Consider the following 25,259-nt stretch of genomic DNA (forward strand, 5'->3'; position numbering starts at 1 on the left):
ACTCATTCGAGAGAAAAGCCTTTATTACCATTGGACTAAATTTAACATATTTGATACAAACGGGGGATAATCTCACATAAAGGAAAGTTGAGGGGCTGTAAATTGTAATTACCATTATTAACTCACAGCCCTTTATTCGAGTGTGATTTTTCTCTCTCTAAAACCATTTCTCACTCTAAATTTACTAGTCAATATTCCGAAGCCCTTTTTATCTGTGTCAGATTTCCTGTCCAGAAAACCCTAACCAGAAAGAAAACCCTAATTCACCGTTATCGACCCGAGTGAGGCCCGACGAATTCGATGGCGACAAACGGGCTGAACCTGGAGTGCCGGATGTACGAGGCCAAGTACCCGGAGGTGGACCATGCGGTGATGATACAGGTCAAGAGCATGGCGGACAGCGGCGCGTACGTTTCACTCCTGGAGTACAACAATATCGAGGGCATGATTCTATTCTCTGAGCTCTCCCGCCGCCGTATTCGGAGCATAAGCAGCCTCATCAAGGTCGGCCGCATCGAGCCAGTGATGGTACTCCGTGTTGATAAAGAGAAGGGTTACATCGATCTTAGCAAAAGGCGTGTCTCCGAGGAGGATATTCAGGGCTGCGAGGAAAGGTTTAATAAGAGTAAGCTGGTCCATTCGATTATGCGACATGTTGCTGAAACCATGTCGGTTGATCTTGAGGTTGGTATATTTTGTAAAAAAAGAATTGATTTTTTTTAATTACTTGAGTTGTTTGATGAATTTGGTGACAATTTGGGTCAGGAAATGCATATTTAGCGATTTAGGTTGTTCTTTGTTAGTTGAATTATAGTGTCGAAGGTTTTCATACGAATTCCCCAATTATTTTGTTTCGCTACACGTATTTCATCACTGTTTCGATTTGATTTCATACTTCATTTGTCTCAAGTTGGAGTCTTTGATGCAGTATTTCTTTAAATTATTGAAATTCTTACCTTATTGCCCTGTTCTGACTTCTGACATTTGCTATGAGTTTTACTAATGACAAGTAATTTGTGGTAGGATCTCTATATCCATGTTGGCTGGCCGTTATACAGGAAGTACGGCCATGCATTTGAGGTGAGTTTATTTGCTGGTTCCAAATTTTCATTTATAATTATTGCTTCAATTTTGTTTATGTGAATCAACTTTAATGAATTTGCATACAATGCTACAGGCTTTTAAATTAATTGTTAATGATCCCGATTCGGTGCTAGATACCCTCACCCGTGAAATCAAAGAAGTTGGCCCTGATGGACAGGAGGTAGTTTTCATTCACATTAAGATTTACATTTATCATCTTCATAATGTTTGTATGGCCATTTAAATTTAGTTATTCTGTAGGTGAAGAAGGTGGCTCCTGCTATCTCGGATGAAGTAAAAGATGCTCTAGTGAAAAACATTAGGAGAAGAATGACGCCTCAACCCTTGAAGATACGTGCAGATATTGAAATGAAATGTTTTCAGTTCGATGGTGTTTTGCATATAAAGGTCTTAATCATTCACTTATGACCCATTCTTCAACACTTAAATATCTTACGGCAAGAGAAGTTTCTTTGTTACAAGTACTATATTTGTGATGGGATTTGCAGGAAGCCATGCGTAAAGCTGAAGCTGCTGGCAACAAGGATTGCCCTGTTAAGATTAAACTTGTTGCTCCTCCGGCATATGTCCTTAACACACAAACTCTTGACAAGGTAATTGCTAATATTTTGATGGTCGTGCAAGGTTGGTTATCTTGAGATTGCTACGTGTTCTATTTAACTGTTAAAATACCACAGCGTTATCCTCCATGAATATGTTGAAAAAGGGCATGTTATTTAGGAAATGGCTCGCTAATCTTGTTGACCGTTGCTCATATCATCTCAACTGATTTCATGGTCAAGTGATTCATATTATCTGATTTGTTAGCAATTAAGGCACCATATTGCATTACAGGAATTTTATGCTGTCCTTAGCTTGGTAAATTTTTTAAGTTGAAATTAGAGCTTTTCTTGTTAGTAGATTAGTTACATTTGCTAGAGCTGGACTCCTGCTCAGATACAGTACTGATGCTTGGGCCTTAAAAATCTACAACTTTGAGACGTTAGTCATGAGCATCTCCGGACATCATTAATTGAGTTCATAATATCTTCATTTGCTCGGTTAGACATTTTATCATTTATCCAGAGATTCTACCCAATGCTCAGTTTTCAGTCCTGACTTGATTGTGCCACTTCTAATTACAAGCCTTCTTCCTATTTCCAGTAGTAAATTTTAATTGGATTGAGATGATTTTCTGAAGAAAATGGAAAGGTTAATCTACATGTCATATATATGCTACAAGATGTTCTTGGACTACATTTCTGTTGCCATCTTGTTAACATTTTCTACCTGTCTTCATTAATTGTTGTTACCAAGTTCTATACAGCATTTCTTAGTGGACTTTGTTTTTCACTTTGCATTGAAAAACAAATGGTCCCCGAGAGTTTAATTGAATAACCACTGCATTGCTACTTCACTCTGAGGCATGGTTACACACTAAAATTATTACTTTCTTTATATCTGTGGTATAATATATATGCCTTCAAATCTTCTTTTCCCCTGTTGTGAATCTCTGATTCCGAATGAGTATGGAAAAAATATTGGCATGAGTTGAGTTGAGTTCTATTGCTAAGCATTGCCATATCGCTTCGCGTGATTGTGGTTGTGACATCAGTGCTCATGTCATGAACATTACCATGAAAAAATTAGCGCACGGCTATTGGATTATTTCTTGTCAGTGTATGTAATGTTGCATTTTATGTCAATTATGTGCAGTAGTAACAGATGGAATTTCTAGATTCTGACTCCACTATATTTTGCAATGCAGGAGCAAGGTATTGCAATCCTCAACAAGGCAATTGAAGCATGCACTGAAGAAATCGAACGTCATAAAGGAAAACTTACAATCAAGGAGGCAGCAAGAGCGGTGAGGATCACTACATATAATTTTCAATTTTACTTTTCGGTTCTGTTTTTTGTCATCAATGACCATTTTCCCCATATCCAAACATATAATAATGAGTATGGTTTTGTATATAGGTGAGTGAAAGAGAAGATAAATTACTTGCTGAACAAATGGCTAAGCTAAGTCGTGAAAACGAGGAAGTCAGTGGCGATGAAGGCAGTGAAGAGGAAGAAGATACTGGAATGGGAGAAGTTGATCTGGAGAACTCCGGAACTGGTATAACAGAATGAAAAATTTTAATTTGAGAAACTTGATCGACATTTTTGTTTGTTTTTTTCTTCACACCCATCTTTGAAACTAGATACAGTCGTTGTGTGTAACTGATATTAAATTGTGATTCTTGGAGTAGTGTTCATCTTTTTTTTTTCAAAATGCTCTCAATTTTGGCCAAGACATTCATACTATTCAATCTTTTAAGCATGGATATTGAGGTCACTCTCGGTTAAATTCAAGATCTTGTTCTGTTTTATTTATAGTTTATTTATGTCTTTACAACATTAATTTCCTCATTTTTTGGTTTAAAACAGAGCATGCACATATAAATATGTATATATATACTAACCGAAGAGCAGTTTAAGGTGTTGCTTCTCTGTTGGTTCTTTGATTGAACAAGGAATTTGAAGAAAAGCAGAATTAGCAAAGAACCAACTGAAACTAAAATCTACCTTGGCTCAACTTGTATTACAAACTTCCAATCGCCACCGATAAACATTACAACCTCTTACAAAACTATTATTCGAATAGCCCAACACAATCGAACGAAAAACAACTCACAAAAATACAAAAAATTACATCAAAAAGTGGAACCACAAGCTGAAAGAGGAAGAAAAGAGAACCCAAGAATAAGAGGCATTTATTCTAGTTTGAAAACAACTCAGGATGAAGTTAAATAGCAGCAGATCCACACAGAAAATTCTCCGTGTCAATAGTGATGTTGCCACCCTCAGCCGAAACCTTCCGAGCATAACAACCCAAACTATCATTCACAGAATAGCTTTGATCCGTACTCCCCGAACCAGACAAAACCTCGTGATCCTGAACAGACATCCACCCGTAACATTTCTGTGTATTCGTTAACTTGCTCTTAACTCTGCCAACTGTCTTCTCCTCCTTTAGCGACTGCTCCAACTTCGTAATCACCGTGTAGTTACCATCTCCCGATCCAGGCAAATTTGTGGTAGTTATTTCAAGAGGGTATTTACTCTCAACGGTAACTTTCGAAATCTCGATCCCTGTTATAGTACTCACCTTCACCTCAGTAGTCAACTTCACTTCCTGCTCGATTTTCTTCTCCGTTCCGTTAAGCTTGAACTCGATCGTGTTCTCGAATTTCAATTTTCTTTTCACAAAAGTGGTGAAATTGCCTGCACTGGAATTCACCCACCCTGAAAACTCGCTTTCCCTCTTCGCATCGATTTCGAACTTCCCGTTCATCTGATAAAACTTCGATTCGCGTTCGATGCAGGTGCTCGGATCGCTGTACTTTATAGCTCCAGCCTGGACTTTATCTGCTTTATCATCCAGCCATAAATGCAGATTCGCATTGACTAGCCAGAATGAGATGGCGTCCGTAACTCCGAGACCGAAGTAATGTGTTTTTCCGTCGAGCAGCATTCCTAAAAACGGGGTTATGTCGATTTCGTATGAGGGCAAATCGAAAGCTCCGATGGAAACTATTGGCTCCCAGAACAGAGGATTGATTCCTCCGGTGAAGATCACCGGAAATGGAACTACAGATCCGACGGCATTGTCGTCCAGTTTGACGAGGACTTCGCGGTAGGCACCATGGCCTCTCTGTGTGGGTAAGCCGTTCATCTCCAAGTAGGCATCTGGGGGGTTTGTGTACCAGAATTCATCGTTGCCGTGAAAGGAAACGTACACCTCGACAACGGCCTTGTACGTGTTGAGTGGGATTTGAATCCCCTGTAAAACGGCGTCGGATTCGCTCTTGATTTTGAACCAGAACCCTTCGTCTCCGATCGCGGAGATTGGGATGATTAAATCCGCCGGATTGTCGTTCAATTCGGAGGAGTTCTTCCAGTCGAGCGAGACTGAGTGGTGGTTGTGTTTCAATTTCCTGATGGTTGACTTTCTGCGATTGACGGCGGCGGTGCCGTTGGTGGTGCCGTTAGAGACGTTGTAGTAGAGGAGGGTGACGTTGACTCGGTAGACGCCGGTGTAGACGTCGTTGACGACGTTCTCCAGCATGACGGCGAGGGTGAGGTTTGACTGACGGAGGATGGAGGAGTATTTGGTCACGTCCTTGCGGAAGCTCCAGAATATGCCCTCCGGCGTCGGCTCGGGGGTGCTGGTGCGGAGGAGCTCCGCGCCGGAGAGCCATACGGCGGCGATGCGGTCGTACTGCGATCCGTTGGAGGCGGCGGAGAAGTGGAGGACGGCGTTGGTCCACGTGCAGTTGAACGGAGTGGAGTAGTTGGCGATGGTCGGCGGGAGGTCGACGGTGTTGCCGAATGTGTGGGAGAGTACGGGAAGCGTGCACGTGGGGGTGAGTGAGTCGTACGGGAGGGGGCGCGTGACCTCGACGTACTCTGCGGTTGACGACGCGTTGGATTTCCTGGGGATGTGGTGCTTGGTGAGGTGCGATTCGTGGAGCGGCGGCGCTGAGGCGGCGGCGGCGAGTGGGAGGATTAAGGAGAGGAGGAGAAGAAGAGGATGCATTTTGTGTTGGGAATTGATTGTTGCAGTGGGAATGGAAAGATCAGAGAGGGCAGTGGAGAAGAAGGCGGGTGAATTTTGTTTATTGTTTCTCTCAAGATAAACTGAGAGCAGGCCTAGATTTGTTACACGTGTATGGCTGAGATGCGTCAATTTCAAACCAACTCCATTAATGCAAGTCATCAAATTAAAGGTAAATGCTTATTTGATGATGTTGGGAAATTTACAGTTTTATCCCTCAAGTTATTTCCAATTTCATATTTGGTTCCTATGTTCATAAAAAATATGTTTGGTCCCTTATGTTTTAATAATTTGAGGTCATTTCCGTCAATTAATCATTAATCCATCAATTACGATAGTGATGGTAACATGTTTGATTCCGTTGATTTTAATGGAAAATTGACAAAAATGACTAAAAGTGTTGAATTATTGAAACATGAGGGACCAAATGTGTTTTTTTTTTTTTTTAACATGGAGGGCCAAATGTGAAATTGGAGCAATCTTGAGGGATAAAAACTATATTTTTCTCATTCTTGTTAGTATTATTTTTTTTATGAATATTATATATTACAATAATTTATTAATAATCTCTTTGGTAACTCGATTTGAGGGGAAAATGTATAAGATCCGAATTTGAGTCAATTGACACAATTCACTTACTTCAAACCATAAGTCATCACTTGCAGAACAATCGAAACTTATTTTCGTATATGTGAATGATTGTCTTATTTTAGCATATAGTGAAACACATTGATTGTTGGGATTAAATTGAGATATGGGTCCTCACTTCTCACACTTAGCTATCCAGCCAACACACAAAGCAAATTTCTGAGATATTTTTTTTAGTTGTTGGTGATTTTAATGTGGAAATTTGGATCTTGTTGGTTTTTGAATCACCATTTTATGTACAAATATTAATATGAATTTTTATTTATTTTAGTAAATGAATAAATGGTGATGTTGCATGTTTAGATTTCTGTTTTTGTTACAATTTGACTCTTTGTGTTTTGACTTTTCTAGTTAACTTAAGAGAATAATTAATATAATACAATTAGATACAAAACAGCTGTCTGAACAATGAGGAGCAGCAGTAAGATCCAAATGTGATAGGTGGTGCAGTTGCATATTTAATTCCAGAAAAATAAAAATAAAATAATAAGACGATCGTGACAATTACTTCATATAAGATTGCATAGTCAATGGATTTAAAAGAGATTACAGAAACGAAAAAATCAAATTAATTAAACAGTTTAAATATAGTAGACTATGACATCATCTCATCTCATCAATTCAAAGCATCTAAACAACTAAAAAATATTCGTGCCGACATACACAAACATCTTTTTTCTCTGACAACAATAATTTTCTATCCCCACCCCAAAAGTTTCATGATTGTAGCCAGACGTTTCAAACTGTTAAATTATGGTCTGCCGATGAGAAAAATTAAATTATGAAAAAAATTCATTATTTTTTGATATGTAATTCAACTATAAATCTTCTTATACTTTTGTGGCGTTAAATTTAGTGAAATATTCTTCAGTTTGTACTCGTTTTACCTTATCCAAGTTCCACATTTTGCAATAAAATTATTATAAAATGTGTTTATTGGCTTGTAAATATCTGATTGTGGTGTATTAAAAACTACATTTTTGATAAAAGACGATTACAAACTAGAGAGCACCACGGAATCTAGAAAATTCTGTTGAATTTAACACCACAAGAGTGTATGTGTCAGAATATTCATAATTGAGGGAGATGGTTGTAATTATCGAAACACGAGGAGTTCTTTCGTAATATAACTTCACTCTCATGGGTGAGTGTAATTTAACCAACTATATGATTGGTGAAAAAAAAAAGAGTTTTAAATCACATGATGTAAGATCAAATTATGAAAAATAAATCCCAAATGGTAATTACAACCATCCATTCAACTATGAATCATCTTGTTTCAAAATGTGAAGTTCGAATTGGATAAAAGGGTACAAACTGAAGAATATTTCACTAAATTTGACATCGCAAGGGTGGACGCGTAAGAATATCCATAGTTGAGTGGTGATTTTAATTTTCAAAACGTGAGGAATTTTTTAGTAATTTGACCTTACCTCAGAGGTGGCCTTAATTAACCCTAAATTTTATGAAATGCTTTTTACGATTTGAAAATTGCTATTTACGAATTATAACAAAAAACACTTTATCTCTCTAAAACCCCAAAACTTCCCAAAAAAATACAAAAACCCCCCAAACTGCAAATATCAAAAAAAAAAAAAAAATCGAAAATGCGAAATCAAGCTTGAAGATGGGTTGGGCTTCGATTTTTTGAGGTAATTTCGATTTTTTTATGTGAAATATGCATTGGGTAGGTCGATTACAAAACCTATTTCATGTTAAAAAGCCCTACAAATCGATTTGTAGGGCTTTTTTTTCGCAAAACTACAAGCCTTGGGCGCCCATCTTGGGAGTTCAATTAAAAAAAAGAAAACCTTTTTTTTGCACTGGACGCCCAACTCGGGCGCCCAAATGCAGCTTGCACGCCCAACTTGGGCGTGCACTGCATGAAGTTTCAAACCGTAAAAAGCAAAAAGAAAACCTTTTTTTTGCACTGGACGCCCAAATAGCAATTTTCAAACCGTAAAAAGCAAGTCCCTAAATTTTATATCCACCCCAAAAGTTTCATGTAGTAGCCACACATTCAAACTATACAATTGGTCAAAAATAAATAAATAAAATTACCAGCAAACTAATACATAATTACAAACCCTTGCCTACTAGAATAACAAAAAAGAAAAAAAAAACCCTTACATATTAAGGCAAGCCCCCTTTGCCTTGTAGAAGCTGAGTGATGTCTTCATACTCCAACAGCTTGGAAATGCACAAGGGGGTCCCACCTTTCTTGTTCTTGGCATTCATATCAGCGCCTCTGTTTATCAGAACCTCGACAGTTTCGACGCTCCCTCCTTCGACCGCCAGGTGTAGGGGCGTGTGCCCCTCGCCATCCTGGCAGTCCACGTCAGCTCCCAACTCGACGAGTATCATGACAGCGTCTTTGTTACCTTTGATAGCTGCCACGTGGAGTGCTGTGAGTCCGTACTGATCGGAGAAATTTGTGGTTGCCCCTTTTTCGAGTAGTGATTCGAGTTTCTCGATTTCTCCACGCCTCGCTGCTTGAAGTACCGCTTCGCCACGTTCGAGTATTTTAACTATGTCCCACTACAAGGTTTGTTGATAAAGATTGATGAGAGGCTGTATTTAGTACATTAATTACATACTTGTCTCTGTATATATGAACCGAATCATGAAATTGAACATCATTAACTTCTTAAGGCTAATCACGGAAATATATGAAGACGACAAATTCAGTTGATATGAAGAGTAGATCGAAATTTTCAGCTGGCAGCAATTCTCTTGATATTCATTGTCATTTGCTATATCCTACAGCGAACTAACGACTCTATGAAGCAACTATTGCGCTGCTAAGATTACGATTCTAGTAACCCACAGGACTGAACGAGATGCATCAACTTAAGTAGAATCAAATATCAACAGTTTTCGTCCAGTAGATCAAAATTTTCGTGATCAAATACAACAGTTTTCGTGAAAATAATCAATGAATTGAAAGTAATCTACCAATCAACGGTCCCGAATCAATAAAAAGATCAGAAGACAACAACTGCATAACCTAATTAGTCCGCTCTTCCTCTGAAGCACTCTCTATGCATTAGAAAGGCTTGTGCCCCTGTTCTACGCTTCAGACCAAATTTTCTTGATACTTCACGACTGGAAACTCAGAAACGAAACTCTTATCTTCTAGACAGTTGAGTTTAAGCCTAAATGTTCATGTGTGAATCAAATTGATAATAGTAACAAGTGATTAGTGAATAATGCACATTAGGATTTTCTGACGATAATGTGTTCGAATCTAATGAATCGCTCTTATGATTACTAACACCCTTCAAACATGAACCACTCTTAATTAACCCCTAATTTCTGCCATTGTTTCAGCTTCTGAATTAATAATACCATCAACCCTAAATCAAGATCCCATCAACAGCACAAATTTGAAATTTGGATAACCGCAAAAAAAAGGTGACAGTGCTTACGTGACACTTATCTCTTGCAACATCAATGGCTGAACGGCAATGGTCCACGTCACCAATGGTGGGGTCCGCCCCAGCCCCCAACAGCATCTCCACCATCCCTCTGTCTCCATTCGCCGCCGCTCGATACGAAGCCGTCCGGCCGTCCTTGCTCCTCGCGTCCACGTTTGCGCCTGCACTCACTAACACCCTAGCGCCGTCCAGATGCCCTTTGCTCGCCGCCAGATGCAGCGGCGTCCGCCCCTCCTTGTCCCTGCAATCTACGCCGCCGCGTTCTTCCTTGGCCAGCTCTTCGACCTCCTCCGTCCGGTCAAACGCCGCCGCCACGTGCAATTTCGTCCAACCCCTAGACGCCCACTTGACGTCGTCGTACAGTTCCCGGCGTACGTCAACCCTCAACCCCGCCTCCAAAAGCAAACCCATAATCTCAGGGGACTGAGTCGCGACTCGGTACAACGACTCGGCATCCCGACCCGGCAACTCAGAAACAACGGAATGCTGTCGTTTGACAATTCCTCTCACCGCCTCGAAATTACCTTCACCCACTGCGTGAGTGAGGAGAAAGGGCCCCACGAAATAGACTTTAAGCTTGACGTCGTACGTGGGGCGGTGAGGGGCGGAGTTGAACCACCGATTAACGATCTCGGACTGAGTCGACTCCGGCAACTCAGCACCGAGTTCAGGTGCGACGGCGGTTTTCAGAAGGAACCGGTCGGAGGGAGAGCGGGGGAAGGCGGCGGGGAGGTTGGACTGGGGTTTGAGGACGATCTGGAAGGTGGCGGAGGAGAGCGGCGCGACGAGTCCACTCGGCGGGTTGACCAGGAACTTATGCGGGGACGACGTCTGCACCTTAAAAGCTACCGGAGAAGTTGAAGTGAGTGATCTGAGGCAAATATTCGTGCGGCATTTGCAGCCCAAAGCGAAGTCTACGAGGATTTCATGGTCGGATAATTCGACTAATTTCTCCATGGCCGATAATCTGAGGAATTTTTTTTAGGAAAAATGGATCATCCATTAGAGATTTACTGCGTGTAGAAGATGATGTTGATGTGTGAAGTGTGACGCTCACGTGACCTTGTTGGGGGTCACCGTCAATGGAGAAAGGACAAGAGTCACCTTGCTTAGTAAGAAATTATTATTTTATTAAAATTTAATAGTTAGTACTAAGTAGTATCAAACCATGTGTCATGTTAACACATAATTTCAAAATTATATATAACAACAAGCGTATATACTAAATATTATACAATTTTATGATATAAGTAACACATTTTCATAATTGCATGTCAAATTAATCAAATCAAATTATTAATTTGCATAGATAAACTATTATTTGCATATCTAATTTATTTATTCTACTATTGTTTTTTTTTTTTGTGTGTAATAACTAATAACTAATAATAAATCTAATTTTGAAAATAGTACAGATAAATTGTGCACCGGTGGGTAACTTTAGCAAGAGAACATTCTTTCGGCATGCACCAATTTCTCTCTCTGCTCAGTTTGTTACACTGCACGGCCTCTGCACGACTGCACATATACATACAGTATACATACACCACCAAATCTCTCTCTCTCTCTCTCTCTCTCTCTCTCGGTAGTGTGTGTGTATATATATATATAGTGGTGTTGCGCAGCTATGGCTCTCAAATTTCTCAAACAATCGGAAAAAAATGTTTTACTCTCACCAGCTTCTAGCTCGAAAAGCTCCGCTCGGCCAAATATGGTGAATATTTTACACTTAATTTCTTCACTGTTTTTAATTTAGCTTTGTTTTTCTCCCTCATCGACCATTTCGTAATACCATGATTTCTGTTTTAGCGCTTAATTACTTTGATCTGTATGGAGCATGAGCCTGGATAAAATTATGACCGTTGTTTTATTGCGCGAAATATGACTTAGTGCTCTGTTTTGGGTTTGGGATTTTTGTTTTTGAAGTTTAATTGTTTCCTTTGTGTGGGTTTTGACGTGAATTTGAGTTCCTGACGATCTTCTGTTTGTTAATTTGTCTGTGTGTGACTGTGTGTTTCTGATTTTGTATTGCGGTCGTAGAAATACCTTTTGTTTGATGATTTCCCTTTTCCCTTTCCCTGTTTAATTATTTATTGCTATAGTAATTTCAATTTTTCTGAAGTAAGATTCAATTTCTGTATGTAATGTGTGTGGCTGTTTCTCAAGGATGGCTGCAACGATGCATGCAAAAATCCATCGGAGAAAGCTAGACAAGCTTAACATTATCAAGATCTGGTAATTAACTCTTCTTCCCTACATAATATTTCAGACAAGCAGTTTTGCTTTTACGATTCTGTACTTTTAGCTGATTTCCTGCTATTTTATTTTTTTGGTTACAGTGAAGAGATATTGAATCCCTCGGTTCCCATGGCTCTCAGACTTTCCGGAATTCTCATGGGTAAATCGTTTGAATTATCGTTTCATTTAATCTGATTTATTCGTTACAAGAATCTTAACATTCTTTTTGCTATTTCATGTTTCAGGTGGAGTTGTAATTGTTTATGAAAGAAAAGTGAAACTCCTCTACGGTAGGCTTCGTTTCTTCAACCTGGTTAATTTTTTCTCCAATTTCTGTAATAAAATGCTTACATACTAATTTTTTATTTAAATTCTGATTTACAGATGATGTTAATCGTCTGCTGGTAAGAACATCAATTTGACCCAATTTTCCAGTCGACGTTCTCTCATTTTTAATTAGGATATGTTGTTGTCGAGTTTTGAGATTAACTATTATCCTTACTCTGCTTAGGTGGAGATAAATGAAGCTTGGAAAGTTAAGTCTGATCCATCAGATCCAACTAGACTTCCCAAGGGCAAATCTCAAGCCAAGTGAGTTTAACCATCACCTTTTTCTTGATTAACGTTATTTTCGATGAGCCGTAATTTAAGCGAATTGATTGAATTTACTCTTGGCTCATTTCATAAACTACCCTCAAAGATTAATTATCCTGGTTATTGGAAAAATTTGCGCAAGATTTTACTCATGAAACATTTATGCGACAAAGCTATCACAGAGGTCAAAAGGGCAATTGCAATTTTCTTCCCCTGTTAACAGCTGTCCTCGAAAAACTGATACGCATTGATTTCGATTCACATTTTCCGTTTTCCTTATGTAGATATGAATCTATTACACTGCCACCTAATCGCAACGAAGACTTGGGGGAGATTGAAGAGTCTGTGCCATATTCTAAGGGAACTGTCATGATGGATTTTCAACAGACCTCATATATTGCCATGGTATTCATTTTTATGTTCTTGTATTATCTACTTGGCGTTGATAAACTTGGAGGTCTGACGGTTGCTAATTTACGAAATAAAAGATGTATTGTGCGTTTCTGTAGCAGCTGACAATTCCTAACATTCTTATTATGCTAATGTGAAACATTTAACTGCTCTAAATACAAATGGTGTTGTTTGCTTCGTATTAGTCAGTGATGTTGAAACTGCAATAGAAATTATGTGGTTTTTGCTGTCTTCGACTGTGTTGATTACTTGCATTTCCCCGTTTCGAAGAAAACTCAGAATACGTTTTGTGCAGAGGTTGGATACTGTGGATGACACCTATTTAAATCCAAACCTTGAGGGTGATTTAAATCATGACTACCATCAAGGTATATGTTGTTCGATCTGAAATACATACATTATTTTGCTTGCCATTTCTTTCCAGTTTTCTAGTTGATACAAATCGAGTAACCCCTCCATCCATGTCTATTTTGATTGCAGCTGATGCTGACAATATTACCTTGGTTGATAATTATGATTCATTCCGGGCTGATACCACTACATTCAATCGCTTTGAAAGGTGAAAAAATAGAGACCGCTGTTTAGGTGTATCTGTTATAATCTATGTCTAGAAGTTGCACAGCTTTATTTCACTTCTTTTTACGAGTATGTTCTTGATGTAAAGAGTGTTGTAACAGGTTTGATATTGAAGGGGATGATGGGACACAAATGAATTACACTCCGCCTGAACAGACTGAGATCCCTAGTCTCATACCGTCGCCACCTCGTCAAGAGGAGCACCAAAAATGTAAGTAACCGTAAATGGAATCAGAAAACATAACCTCGATCCTTTATTTTCCGGCAATAGATTACATCTCCAGTTTTAGATTTTCAATATACTGACCTCGAATAAAAGTAGGACAGTGTTCTGCTATTTGCTTATGTATTGTCATCTACTTGCTGAAACTACTTGTGTGTTTGCCCTCTGGCGTAAAAGAACCTTTTCATACCATATTTTTCGTCTCTACTTTTTATGTGCTGGGAATAAGTTGTTTCCTTCTGAATAGCAATAGTCGAGTGTCAGGGTGTTGACCAATGATTATGATAATGTCTGAAATTGCAGATGATGAAATCCAGGAACAACATCCCGAAGAACAAGTCAAGCAGCAGTCTAATGAAGCCGAGGAAGCTAAACTGGTAGTCTAATATGTCTCTAAATAAATGTTGTACTAGCATAATAATGTATTGACTCTAGTAGAGTTTTAATGCATATCTTTGTTGCTGCAGGAACAAGTGAGGCGAAAGCTTGCTCGAAAAAGAACAAAAACACCTGCAGCTTTAGCAATGGACTATGAACAAAATATCATTCCTGGTCATATTTATCAATCTTGGCTGCAGGATACTTCTGACATCATGTCAAACAGAAGAGGGAAAAGAAAGGTAGTAATACTTGTCAATATTTTACCATTTTCCCAATATGCGCGTCTTAGATTGTTTCCTTCCGCTAAACGATAAAGCTTACTAAAATAAGTTCAGCTAGTAGACCAGAGTGATGACAGAACCTATTTCGTTGGTAGCTCAATACACTAAAGAATGCACCGTTACATTATTTTGTTTCTGTTTAGTTTGAATTTAGCTAAACGTAATATGAGTTGAACGACATTAGAGTCAATCTCCTGCAGCCCAAGGATGCTTGGTCCGTGTTGAAGATATCAACTAAAATGGAACTTCCTTCTGTTGTGCTGATGGAGAAGTTAATTGCTATTGGAAATGGACGAATCGAATATCCAGCACCCCTTTTGGATATGTGGAAGAAATGTACCCGACTTCCACACGATTCACCATCTGGTTAGATTTTTTCTTCACTCTTATATGCACGGCACACTCTTCCCTTTGAAAGAACAACTTAAAGATTACAGTTTCTTCATTCATACAGTTCGATCCGCTGAGCGTCAGCCACAAGAACCATCATCATCATCTCCACCAGAAAGAATGCATTTTATGGAACCCATGGGAGATGTAAGCCACCCTCGAGTTTCTTTTCAATTTTTTTTGAAAATTAAATGTTGTTCTTTTTGTCTAATTGAGAAACTTGAACGATGCAGCCTTTCGAAGAATTCCAGAGTAGAGTTGACTCCTTATCAATGGGAGTTTCAATTGAGAAGCAGAGAGCAAATACACACAACAATGAGATGCCACCAGAGATCTTGATGAAGGAGTTGAGGAACAACCTTAGAAACAATGGCTTAGGATCGAAAGAGGTCAATGGAGTGAGTGACTCTAAAACCAATCTGATGGCTACCCCGGGAAATTCTGGTATGCTTTGTCTTCGTCTGTCTTAATTTGTCGATTTTCTGTAATAGTCAAATGAACAAAATGTGTGTATGTATGATGCTGCAGATGATGAAATTAGGTCAATCCCCAGCTCAGGATCTGGACATGGTTTTTTCTCGCACAACTCAGAAGTCAACGCAGGATTGTGAGTTTGTTCACTGGAACTCTTACAAAAGCTATTCAGTTTTTTCGTCTAACAAAATTCAGAAATTAATTGAGGAGATGACAAAAGTACTGGACATAGTAAATTGCTTTAGTATAAAGAATGAAATTATAAAGTTCTTGATTGAGTTTGTTCACATGGTTCAGGTCCGGCAAAAAGAGACCCTATTCTGCTTCTAAGAACAGCGGAAACGGCCTCGAGCCAGTGGCGGAGGAGCTTTCATGGCAGCATTCAGATCCAAGCTTTAAGTTAGCTAAATTATCCAAAAAAGGGCCAACACCAGATCATGGTAAATTAGTCATAAAACTGTTTCTCTCTTACTACTGTTTCCTGAAATTCACCTCTGAATATAATAAGTACTTGTTCGATTTTTTTGTCGATTTTGCAGATCTTATGGTGGAAACTGGACCGACACAAACGCAAAAGCGTCCGGTCACAAATCAGCCACTTGATCCCATAACAGATTCTATCAGAATGTAATAAATAATATTTATCATTCCTCAAATTTTCTAGCATTCAAATAAGCTTACGATCGAGGTCTGGCCGTTCGAATAAGCTGTTTTCAACGATTTGAATGCGATAAAATGCAGGCACTTGAAGACGCACTTCGAAACACCAGGATCTGCAAAAGAAGAATCTCTAAACCAACTGGCTTTCGGGATGAACAAAAAGAGAGCAGCATCGCTATTCTACCAGACCTGCGGTATTTCTTCATCTTCCACCACCTAATTTCTTACACTATAAAAAAATCTTCGAAATAATATTTGTGAATAACGTGACAGTTCTTGCTACACGAGACTGCATAAAAGTCGAACAAAGGCTACCGTACGGCGATATACTAATCTCCCAAGGTGCGAAGATGTGAAAGAGAAACAGAGTTAATGCATATATTACAGAGTAATCCCTTCTTTAGAAGTTAATCATTTTCAAATTTTCAGTAATTGAACTCCCATTATATAGGATTCCAAGCTAATATTATTTGTTACTCTGACTTGTGATTTGAATTTAGTTCTAATATATGGAGGTACCAAAGTCTAATTAATATTCGTGTAAATAAAATGATGTAGTTAAATTGTGTGGTGTGACATTAGATTGGGTACTAGAGCTAATGCATTTAGTACAATAGAGTTATAGACGTCTCGACAAACCATAACCATTAGACCAATTCATATTGAACAAAACTTTTATATAAGCGAAGTACTAATTATTAAAAATACAAATAACTAATAATTAATTGCTTGATTAATATAAATTATTATGGTCAAACAAAAAAATGAAAAAAAGAAAAAAAATCAAATCTACCTCCATTGCTTGGCTCGACAAGTGTTTGATGGATTGATGTAAATTATGACGACTCAATGGAGGGAGAGAAATAACCCATATATAATGCTCTAGATCCTATGGCAAACCATCCGAACTGAATTTTTGGCATGTACGAATATCTAACTAGTAATTCAGTTTGGAATTCGTGTTTTTTTCCCAAAATTCCGTAAATTCAGTTTTACTTAAAGATTTATTGATTTTATACTAAAATTATAAAGAATAAATAAAATTCAATTTTAATTATTTTTTAACTATTTTAATAAAGTATCGGTAATTTGATAATTTACCGAACCAACCAGTATATTTCAGCTCCGCAAACTGTATAAAATTTTGGAATATCACATAAATCGAAATTCCGATACACTTGTGACTGGCTAATCGAGCCTTGTTAAAAGAAAAAAAAAATCCAGTCCATTAACATTAAATATCTCTCCAGCCCGTTTTTCCTTTCTTTTATTAATTAATTAAATTAAACTCTATATAAAGACGAAAGAAATTAAATCAAATTAGGGCTTCGTTTTGGATCACAATCAACAGAGATGCCGAGGTCGGAAGTTTACCGGATCGAACCAAGCTACGATAATAGCCTGGTTCAACTCAATTTCATCAATTTACCCCCTTGTACTTGTACAATTTTCCAATACAGCCCTTTCCTTCAACTTTTGACAATTTTGACTCTGACGCCGTTTGGTCAACTCTGTAAATTACAAAATTGCCATTGCCAATAACGCGTCATTTCTCCTCCGTTAAAATTGTCATTTCTTCTTCTCCCACCACTTCCCCTTCCAAGATATCCCCAAATTGAACCCCTAACTTAATAAAAATCAAGACCCAAAAATTGATCGATTCCACCCAGTGCAAAGAAAAAAATATATGAATGTGTGAAACTTTCTCTTTTCTAATCTCGAGAGTCAAAATGGAAAAAATTCAATATTTGCGTCAATATTTTGACTCTTGACCAAATGGCGTCAGAGTCAAAATCGAAAAAAGTTGACGAAAAGGGTTGTATTGGGAAATTGTACAAGTACAAAGGGGTAAATCGACGAAATTAAGAGTACGAGGGGTAAAGTGGTTCTTGGGCAGAGTACAAGGGGGTAAAGTGGAATTTACCCTTAATTAAATTAAACTCTATATAAAAACGAAAGAAATTAAATTAAATTAGGGTTTCGGTTTTGGATCACAATCAACAGAGATGCCGAGGTCGGAAGTTTACCGGATCGAACCAGGCTACGATAATTTCCTCGCTGAATACGATCCCGAAGATCCTTTTTGGGCTTCTTATGTGCGTTTCGTTTTTCCCCAACTCTTTCCTCCGTTTTTCTTTTTTGATTTCATCTCTGTTAATTTTCATTTGCCCTAATTTTTTTTTTTGGTAGGGTGGTAAAATAGTGTTCAATTACCGAGGTAAACCTGATAATCCCAGACAGTATTACCCCAGAGCTATGGTCAAAGATGCAATTCGTACCTACAATCAGCAAAACGTATGCTTAATTAATTGTTTTTAATTGGTTTCTATGAATATATTTTTTTTGAATGAAATGAAATTTGTTGAATGTGTGCAGAAGAAAAATTACTTTTTGGTGGATCTGATAGAATTAGCTGGGCATCCGATCACGGGGTTCTATTTCACTGCGCAGTTTACAGCAAAGGATATTGATTCGGATGTAGTAGAAAATTTCGAAGCAGTGATTCACGAAGATATCAGCGGAGTCTTCACTCAAACTAAAGTTATATCTGTTTGCATTGTTCCTCCTCCTCCTCCTGCTCCTCCTGCTGCTGAACAAGGTACAACTTCTGATGCTGAAGGTGCAACTTCACATTGCTGCTGCTGTAAATCTCGAAACGCGGTAATTATTAATTATCATCGTTTTTCAATTTACGATAAATAATTAGTAATCTTCTTTAATTTGCAGTTTTGATCTCTAGTATTTCTTTCCTTAAGCTGCTGTATATTACATGTATGCATGCATGTATTTCTTACTTGTTAGCTTAGTGAAAATCGAACAACTTCACAAAGCGCATCAAATGTCGTGTTATCGTGTTATATTTTGGGGTGTTAATGTTATGTTATCACGTACTTTATATTTTGGATGCATTTTTACCTTAGTAAGAACTGCTATCGATCGAACATGCAAACTTATAAGCTAGTTATTTTTTGCGCTTTTTCTATTTTTATATGTTTTGCAGGTCTGATTGACAGACCAGCGGCTGGATAGTCGGCACGGCTAGTTGAGGAATAACAGGGGCTTGTTCATCATTAGACGGGATCGGAGCTTGTTCATCATTAGACGGGATCGGAGCTTGTTCAACATTACAAAAATTCTTTAATAAAATTAGTTCATGTAGGTTTAGTTAATGAAGGTTAGGGGGATCGGAATAAAGCTTTTTACGGTATGAATAAATTACATACATTTATTCGTATGTATATGGTGCATTAATTACAGTTTTAGCAGGGTCGTACTTGGCGATTTAAACGTTTTTTTTTTCCTACAACGATTGAAACGTATTATTAGATAGGGTGCTGTAATTTGAAAAAAAATGAAGAAAACCAAACTGAATTACGAATAGTTTTCGTCTCGCAAACGTATACGGAGATATATATATATATATATATATATATATATATATATATATATATATATATATATATATATATATATATATATATCCAGTTATTTCATTCAGGTTAACCAATCGGTGATGAAACTATGAGTAACATCTGTTGGTATTGTTCTTGAATTAAACTGCAACTTCACGTTCGCAAATGCGTACCGAGATATCCATTTATTTCAATACAATGCTATTGTTTGTAACCCCTGAAAATTGAGTCTGTACATATATTTCCGAAAAGAAAAAATAAATAAAAAGATAATAAATTACTCATCTCTTTTTTTTTACCCGAATATTATTAGTATTATTATTATTTTGAAGTCACAAAATGAACATTTTAGGGTTTGTCTGTCACTGTAGCTAATTGCTTTTCCATATCTTGTCCGTACACACACTCAAAAGTGTTTTTCAAGAGACATTTTCTTTTTTTGGTATTTATTTTGTACAGAAGTCAGACCAAGATCTCTTTTTTTCAGACAAAACGTATCTCTTTATGCTTCAATTTCCCTTGCAATTCACTCCACCACTATTGAAAAACCTAAACCTGCAGATTCTGCACACACATACCAGTTTACCCTTTCTTTTGGACTATGGTTTGCAATTTGTTGACCATGGTTACGGTCCCTCCCTCTTGCAATCAACAATTTATAGGGCCGCCTTTTATTAACCTATTTGCTCTTCCATGGTAGATAATTAAAAACTAAAAATATTGAAATTAAAAGAAAGTTGTTTTTTCTTCTTTTTTTTTTTTTTTGTGTATGTTGCATGGATATGAGTACGCGGACACGTAGAAATGCGGAGAATTATAATACAAGTTAAAATATAGAAAAACAAAATTAATCAAGGTGTCCGATAGATGATACATTTCGAACTTTATATTCAAGATCGAGAAAATATTTTTTTTATTTACAATTTATTAAACTCAAACACGAACTGCTATTAGATAGGCGCGCGGTTCGAGCTGAACAAAAAATGCATGCATGTGAGGAGAATGTGAAAAACGAATGTTTGTTTATAAAAGTATTAAGTGATCAACTGTTTAAGCAAAAACTAACCGCTACGATTAACTATTAATTATCTTAACTAATCGAGTCCGTCAGCTGGAGTACGTACTGCCACGTGGACGACTGCGATCGCTCAACTACTCCAATACATTTCTTCTTCGGTAAGGCATATATAGATCGATAGACGATACATTTTTGTATGGAAAAGTTGGAGTTTCAAAGTTTTATTCAACCTAAAAACCCCAGGAGTAGTAACAATTAAGTCTTGCACTCCATGTTTTGCAATATCCATACCTTTTTATATGGAACAGTTGCTATTTATTACGACGGCCTTTTTTAATAGGTCTCTCATTTTTACGAAAACGCCATTTTAGGGCATGCCATTTTGTAACCCTATTGTCATTTTGGACAGGGACCCAAGCTGCAAAGTCTATCTGATCAAAAGATAAAGGAGATAAATTAATAAAACTTCTACATTTTTTCATAATTTTATTAGGGTTACTAAATTTATTTTATTCCCACTGTTTGTATACATAAAAGTTGGACTGCATGCTTTTTCAGAAGTTTGTAGCTAGGGTTAGTTAATGTATATATAATTAGTTAATCTTTTTCTCCCTTCTATATATATGTATATATATTTAACTACCTACATACTTAATTTCTCTCTCACTGTTCCTTAATACTACTATACTACTTTCTCTATCTCTCTCTTTCAGGTATTACGTAATTTCTCTCTCAGCCATCACTTCACTTTTTCTCTAAGTCTTTCTTTCTTGTCTTCTCTTCTCTCAAATATTTTTTGTATCGGCATGCAAGCAGGTCATGGACGCGGAAATCACGGTCGTGAAGTTTTTCACGTTGAAGGAACACGAGTGCTTCAATCGCTTCGTTGAAGATCAGAAACAATGTGGTAATTAATATAACATTTTATATGATCCACAAATAATTTACGGAATATATTTGTGTATATATACTAATTGTACGTTTTGAATCTGTGTTTGTTTCTTAATCAGTATGTTGTTGGGCTTTGGTTGCGGCGGAGCTTGTGAGTTACGCAATCAAGACGAGTGATCGGAGAAACAAATTCATGAAAGACTGGAATGCTTCCGCGCAAGAACTCGTTGACATGTATCCGAAACGATATCCGTCTAAAACCGGACGTTTGCATGTCGAGGGTTGCCATGTTGGGCACCCAAGAAGAGCCCTGGGGTACGTGAAAGAACACGGCATTACTCTTAAGACGGTCTACCCATATGTGGCGCGTAGACAGCTGGATAAAGAACCCCCTCTTGTAAGTTTAGTTTGTCCCATATTATATCAATAGTATATAGTGTAAATTAATTATTTGTTATTTACTACAATTTCATTTTTGTGAAACAGTTTCCTAGAATAAAAATAAGAGGGTATACGAGGTTGGATAAATACGGTCCGCATGAGAAAATATTTCATCTCTTAGCCGAACGCCCGGTCGCGGGCAAGGTCTATATGTCTGATCCTTTCAGGAAGTGGAAGGGGGAGGTGCATTTTAATTTAAATAAATATTTTTCCTAACTATAATAAATATGTTTTCTATAATATTCAATTTAAATTTAAACTCTTATATTTATTTTTGCAGGGAATTTTTAGCGAAGAAGTCGTGGTGCCACCAACTGATGGGATTTGGTGGCACGCGGTACTTATTATTGGCTGGGGAATCGACAGCCTCGGAAGAAAATTTTATCACATCAAAAATACATGGGGCGAAGGATGGGGTGATCACGGCTACGCCAAAATACTGTGCGACATAGTCTACCCATTATGCTACGTAGAAGGAGACGCATTTTTTATGAAACCATGGTATTATTCTCATCTGTTTTTCGATTAAAAACGATTGTTGTTACTAAAATAAATTTCCTTAATTACTTTTTTTTTTTTTTTTGCAGAGAGAGCTTGTGATCATGGTCAGGTATAATCTCTATTTAAAGTTATTTCATTATTGATTCTCTCTGCCATGAATGAATGACTGCTTCTGAATGAAAGGGTCTTGATTTACAAGGGCAAATAAGACATTTCCATTTGTATTGTACTACTACTAATAATAATTTTAATATGTTTTTTAGATAATCTTGTAATTATTTGTTTTGAATTTTTTTTAGAACTTATGATCAGACAAAATAATTATTAGAATATTCACTAAATAATAAATGAATGAAATATTCACATAATCGTTAAACTATTTTCGTATTTATTGAATAAATATTTTTTTTCTTCATGAATAGTGTAGAAACAAAAGTTTCATAGTATCCTGAATTTTAGATTATATTTTCCATTTAGCATATTTCATATTATAATGATATAATCTAACCTCATTATTCCTTCTTGCCTTGTGAATAATAAAAAAAATCTTGCTTGAACAGTTAATATTTGTTTCTAACAGCTTTTTTCTGTATGCTTCTCACTAGCTTTTAACTCGTGGATTTTCCGTTTGCAGGTGATTTAGGGTTTGAAGAAGATATATGCTTATGGAATATCAAATTGTGTCACATTTTAGTGTTACATGCAACCTTAATATTTTCGCGGATCTATGTTTATTGTTTCTGATATATGTTTTTCTCCAGACATTGTGACCTAAAACAAGTACTTATGATCTGTATTTATTGTTTCTTGTGTTTTTACTAGACTTCTGATTTGAAACAAGATTTGTATATAAACGAGGTTTTATCTACTTGAACTTGGTTTAATTTGTTAACTTTTTCTGAATTACTGCCCCATTTGTTTGATAGTAATTAATAGTATGATGGATAACACTTTTAGTAATTTATAATTGATGAATAAAAAGATACATACACATGCATATATGATAACTTTACAAGTTGGATTCTGAGTTAATATCCTGCAGATGTTTATATATTGCTTAGCTTCCTCACTAAGATGACGATCGATTCTCGATGCGATAACTTTTAACACCGGGTTTCATCATGATGGTATTGAACATATTACGGTACAATCCGTTTGTGTCGTCGATCCACCAGCAACTTCACCTGTTTGCTGCATTTTTCTTTTCTTTCTTAAGATGCTCTAAATTTCGTAATGGTGTCGCATTGACCTCGTGCGATGCACGTGGTAGCATTAAAATATTAGTGCAAAGTTGGTTTGATCGGGGGAAGATTGTTCGTCGAGTGTGAAAGGAAAGTAGAGAGAGTTGAATAAGAGAGAAAAAAATAACTATTTAAACTTAGGTTCAGTCCCCATCAAAAACTATTTTTACTCCTCAGTCCCTACTTTTTGAGTTTTCTTATGAATCACTCCTCAGCCCCACGAAAAAATACTTAATTACCCCTCTACTAAAAAACAATTTGCAAACGTCACAAGCCATAACCGTCAACTACTACAAAAATCTCAACACTCAGACATAATCGTCAAACAAAAAAAACTTTCATTACCAAAAAGCTAATGCACTATCATCATTCCTCCATCAGAAATTATTTAATATAATATATTTCTCATTACAATTGCTATTGTCGTGTATTTAAAAAAAAATAAAAAAATCAATTTTAAAATATTAGTACATTATTTATTAAAAAAATAAAAGGTATGTTTCATGCACTTGCACGAGTAAAATTGTAATTATGTTAAATATTGATGGTCTCTCAATATTAAAAAAACTCAATAAAAGAACCGGATCCTAGGCGTGACAGAATCCCCCAGCACATTCCAAAAATCTAGCGCATTAAAATACATCGCATGCAAACCCTTTATTTATATCTTCAGGATTATATTTGGAGGTTCAATTACAATCAGCAGACAAATGGCTTCGAATTTAGCTGAGGAGCAGATATCGCACGCCAATGAATCAAACGACGAAATGGCTTCAAAATTAGCGGAGGAGCAGAAATTGCACGTCAATAAATCAGACGACGAAATGGTTTCGAAATTAGTGGAGGAGGAGAAATTGCATGCCGATGAACCAGACGACAAAATGGCTTCAAAATTAGCGGAGGAGCAGAAATTGCACGTCAATAAATCAGACGACGAAATGGTTTCGAAATTAGTGGAGGAGGATAAATTGCATGCCGATGAATCAGACGACGAGGCCGACATTGAGGATGATCTTAGTGTACGTTCCCTACATGCAACCCTTCCCTTTTGGTAATTAATTTCTTTTTTTTTTAATTATTAATGTATTTGCCCTAAAATTATTCAGACAGCTGTCAAGCTCATGTACGACCGAGATATTCCCGGCCATAAACCCGAAAATCTGGAATATTGCAAACCTTTTCTCGATCTAGCAATTGATTCCTACAACAAAAAACACATATGTTTTTGTTTTTGCTCTGTAAATTTTGTTTCTTGTTCTTTGGTCGAAATTTAATGATTTATAGCTTTTTTTTTATGTGTTTTGTGCCGGTTATTATTGTTGCAGTCGACACATTACCGTGTGGTGGAGCTGGTCAGAGCAATTGGATGTGTTTGTGCCGGTTATTATTTCTTTATGAAGTTTACGGCCACTGATTCTGATACTGATCCTGATGCTGGTACTAAAACTTTCGCAGCAGATATCTTCGATGGAATTTCAGAAACTAAAATAGATTATGTTGATATCGTGGCTGCATGAAGGTGCAAGTTTACAAGTTGATACCGTACCTTGCCACTATTTTTAATTTTCGCCTCGCGGCTATATCGGGGTAATAATTAACTTTATCAAATATAACTTTGCTCTGTGTTACAAAGTTTCTTCTGTATGCTTTAACTCTTGGATTTTCCGTTTGCAGGTGATTTATGGTTTGAAGAAGCTATATATATACTTATGGAATGTCAAATTGTGTCACATTTTAGTGTTGCAACCTTAATAT

At 37.0% G+C, this 25,259-nt stretch overlaps 6 protein-coding genes across 8 annotated transcripts; 4 read left to right on the forward strand and 2 right to left on the reverse strand.

The window, feature by feature from the left end:
* Positions 1-110: 110 nt before the first annotated feature.
* On the forward strand, positions 111-3,361 carry LOC105977509 (eukaryotic translation initiation factor 2 alpha subunit). The gene is made up of 7 exons (XM_013002813.2): positions 111-684; positions 1,024-1,080; positions 1,178-1,264; positions 1,345-1,491; positions 1,593-1,697; positions 2,852-2,950; positions 3,064-3,361. Exons 1-7 carry the CDS (start codon positions 301-303, stop codon positions 3,217-3,219), a joined length of 1,035 nt encoding a protein of 344 aa, XP_012858267.1. The 5' UTR covers positions 111-300; the 3' UTR covers positions 3,220-3,361.
* A 277-nt stretch (positions 3,362-3,638) lies between these two features.
* Positions 3,639-5,828, reverse strand: LOC105977374 (Peptide-N4-(N-acetyl-beta-glucosaminyl)asparagine amidase A protein). Its single transcript, XM_013002675.2, has one exon. The coding sequence runs from the start codon at positions 5,666-5,668 to the stop codon at positions 3,875-3,877; it is 1,794 nt and encodes a 597-aa protein (XP_012858129.2). The 5' UTR covers positions 5,669-5,828; the 3' UTR covers positions 3,639-3,874.
* Positions 5,829-8,283: 2,455 nt separating this feature from the next.
* LOC105977508 (protein VAPYRIN-LIKE) lies at positions 8,284-10,728 on the reverse strand. The gene is made up of 2 exons (XM_013002812.2): positions 9,763-10,728; positions 8,284-8,872 (listed from the first exon to the last, which is right to left on the reverse strand). The coding sequence occupies exons 1-2, from the start codon at positions 10,726-10,728 to the stop codon at positions 8,468-8,470; spliced, it is 1,371 nt and encodes a 456-aa protein (XP_012858266.2). The 3' UTR covers positions 8,284-8,467.
* Positions 10,729-10,755: 27 nt separating this feature from the next.
* On the forward strand, positions 10,756-16,532 carry SYN1 (Rad21/Rec8-like family protein). 2 transcript variants are annotated; one of them, XM_088819433.1, is made up of 22 exons: positions 10,756-10,883; positions 11,182-11,306; positions 11,397-11,485; positions 11,938-12,006; positions 12,111-12,169; positions 12,255-12,299; positions 12,394-12,413; positions 12,521-12,600; positions 12,888-13,008; positions 13,310-13,382; positions 13,495-13,573; positions 13,692-13,801; positions 14,117-14,190; positions 14,281-14,433; positions 14,676-14,841; positions 14,930-15,012; positions 15,099-15,309; positions 15,394-15,472; positions 15,637-15,779; positions 15,879-15,966; positions 16,081-16,193; positions 16,273-16,532. In XM_088819433.1, the coding sequence occupies exons 3-22, from the start codon at positions 11,433-11,435 to the stop codon at positions 16,353-16,355; spliced, it is 1,902 nt and encodes a 633-aa protein (XP_088675559.1). In that variant the 5' UTR covers positions 10,756-10,883; positions 11,182-11,306; positions 11,397-11,432; the 3' UTR covers positions 16,356-16,532. The 2 variants fall into 2 exon arrangements, with proteins under 2 accessions (XP_088675559.1, XP_088675560.1); XM_088819434.1 differs by lacking the exons at positions 11,182-11,306; positions 11,397-11,485 and having other exon boundaries at positions 10,771-10,883.
* A 1,407-nt stretch (positions 16,533-17,939) lies between these two features.
* On the forward strand, positions 17,940-19,378 carry LOC105977468 (uncharacterized). 2 transcript variants are annotated; one of them, XM_013002774.2, is made up of 4 exons: positions 17,940-18,095; positions 18,190-18,294; positions 18,376-18,660; positions 19,001-19,378. In XM_013002774.2, the coding sequence occupies exons 1-4, from the start codon at positions 18,006-18,008 to the stop codon at positions 19,004-19,006; spliced, it is 486 nt and encodes a 161-aa protein (XP_012858228.1). In that variant the 5' UTR covers positions 17,940-18,005; the 3' UTR covers positions 19,007-19,378. The 2 variants fall into 2 exon arrangements, with proteins under 2 accessions (XP_012858228.1, XP_012858229.1); XM_013002775.2 differs by having other exon boundaries at positions 18,376-18,598; positions 19,001-19,287.
* Positions 19,379-21,249: 1,871 nt separating this feature from the next.
* Positions 21,250-22,901, forward strand: LOC148769895 (pro-cathepsin H-like). The gene is made up of 5 exons (XM_088818840.1): positions 21,250-21,337; positions 21,441-21,718; positions 21,808-21,945; positions 22,043-22,263; positions 22,898-22,901. Exons 1-5 carry the CDS (start codon positions 21,250-21,252, stop codon positions 22,899-22,901), a joined length of 729 nt encoding a protein of 242 aa, XP_088674966.1.
* Positions 22,902-25,259: the final 2,358 nt, after the last annotated feature.

Source organism: Erythranthe guttata, chromosome 6, assembly GCF_056151865.1.
Source record: "Erythranthe guttata isolate IM_541 chromosome 6, IM_541, whole genome shotgun sequence".
In the NCBI taxonomy this organism is placed as follows: domain Eukaryota; kingdom Viridiplantae; phylum Streptophyta; class Magnoliopsida; order Lamiales; family Phrymaceae; genus Erythranthe; species Erythranthe guttata.

Coding starts and splice junctions, on each gene's coding strand:
- SYN1 (XM_088819433.1), top strand. CDS start 11,433: ATGTTTTACTCTCACCAGCTTCTAGCTCGAAAAGCTCCGCTCGGCCAA. Junction 12,170..12,254: donor ACTTTCCGGAATTCTCATGG/GTAAATCGTTTG, acceptor TTCATGTTTCAG/GTGGAGTTGTAATTGTTTAT. Junction 15,967..16,080: donor ATAACAGATTCTATCAGAAT/GTAATAAATAAT, acceptor GATAAAATGCAG/GCACTTGAAGACGCACTTCG.
- LOC148769895 (XM_088818840.1), top strand. CDS start 21,250: ATGGACGCGGAAATCACGGTCGTGAAGTTTTTCACGTTGAAGGAACAC. Junction 21,338..21,440: donor TGAAGATCAGAAACAATGTG/GTAATTAATATA, acceptor TTTCTTAATCAG/TATGTTGTTGGGCTTTGGTT. Junction 21,946..22,042: donor TCAGGAAGTGGAAGGGGGAG/GTGCATTTTAAT, acceptor TTATTTTTGCAG/GGAATTTTTAGCGAAGAAGT.
- LOC105977508 (XM_013002812.2), bottom strand. CDS start 10,728: ATGGAGAAATTAGTCGAATTATCCGACCATGAAATCCTCGTAGACTTC. Junction 8,873..9,762: donor TTGCAAGAGATAAGTGTCAC/GTAAGCACTGTC, acceptor CAAACCTTGTAG/TGGGACATAGTTAAAATACT.
- LOC105977509 (XM_013002813.2), top strand. CDS start 301: ATGGCGACAAACGGGCTGAACCTGGAGTGCCGGATGTACGAGGCCAAG. Junction 685..1,023: donor CCATGTCGGTTGATCTTGAG/GTTGGTATATTT, acceptor AATTTGTGGTAG/GATCTCTATATCCATGTTGG. Junction 2,951..3,063: donor TCAAGGAGGCAGCAAGAGCG/GTGAGGATCACT, acceptor TTTTGTATATAG/GTGAGTGAAAGAGAAGATAA.
- LOC105977468 (XM_013002774.2), top strand. CDS start 18,006: ATGCCGAGGTCGGAAGTTTACCGGATCGAACCAGGCTACGATAATTTC. Junction 18,096..18,189: donor ATCCTTTTTGGGCTTCTTAT/GTGCGTTTCGTT, acceptor TTTTTTTGGTAG/GGTGGTAAAATAGTGTTCAA. Junction 18,295..18,375: donor GTACCTACAATCAGCAAAAC/GTATGCTTAATT, acceptor GAATGTGTGCAG/AAGAAAAATTACTTTTTGGT.
- LOC105977374 (XM_013002675.2), bottom strand. CDS start 5,668: ATGCATCCTCTTCTTCTCCTCCTCTCCTTAATCCTCCCACTCGCCGCC.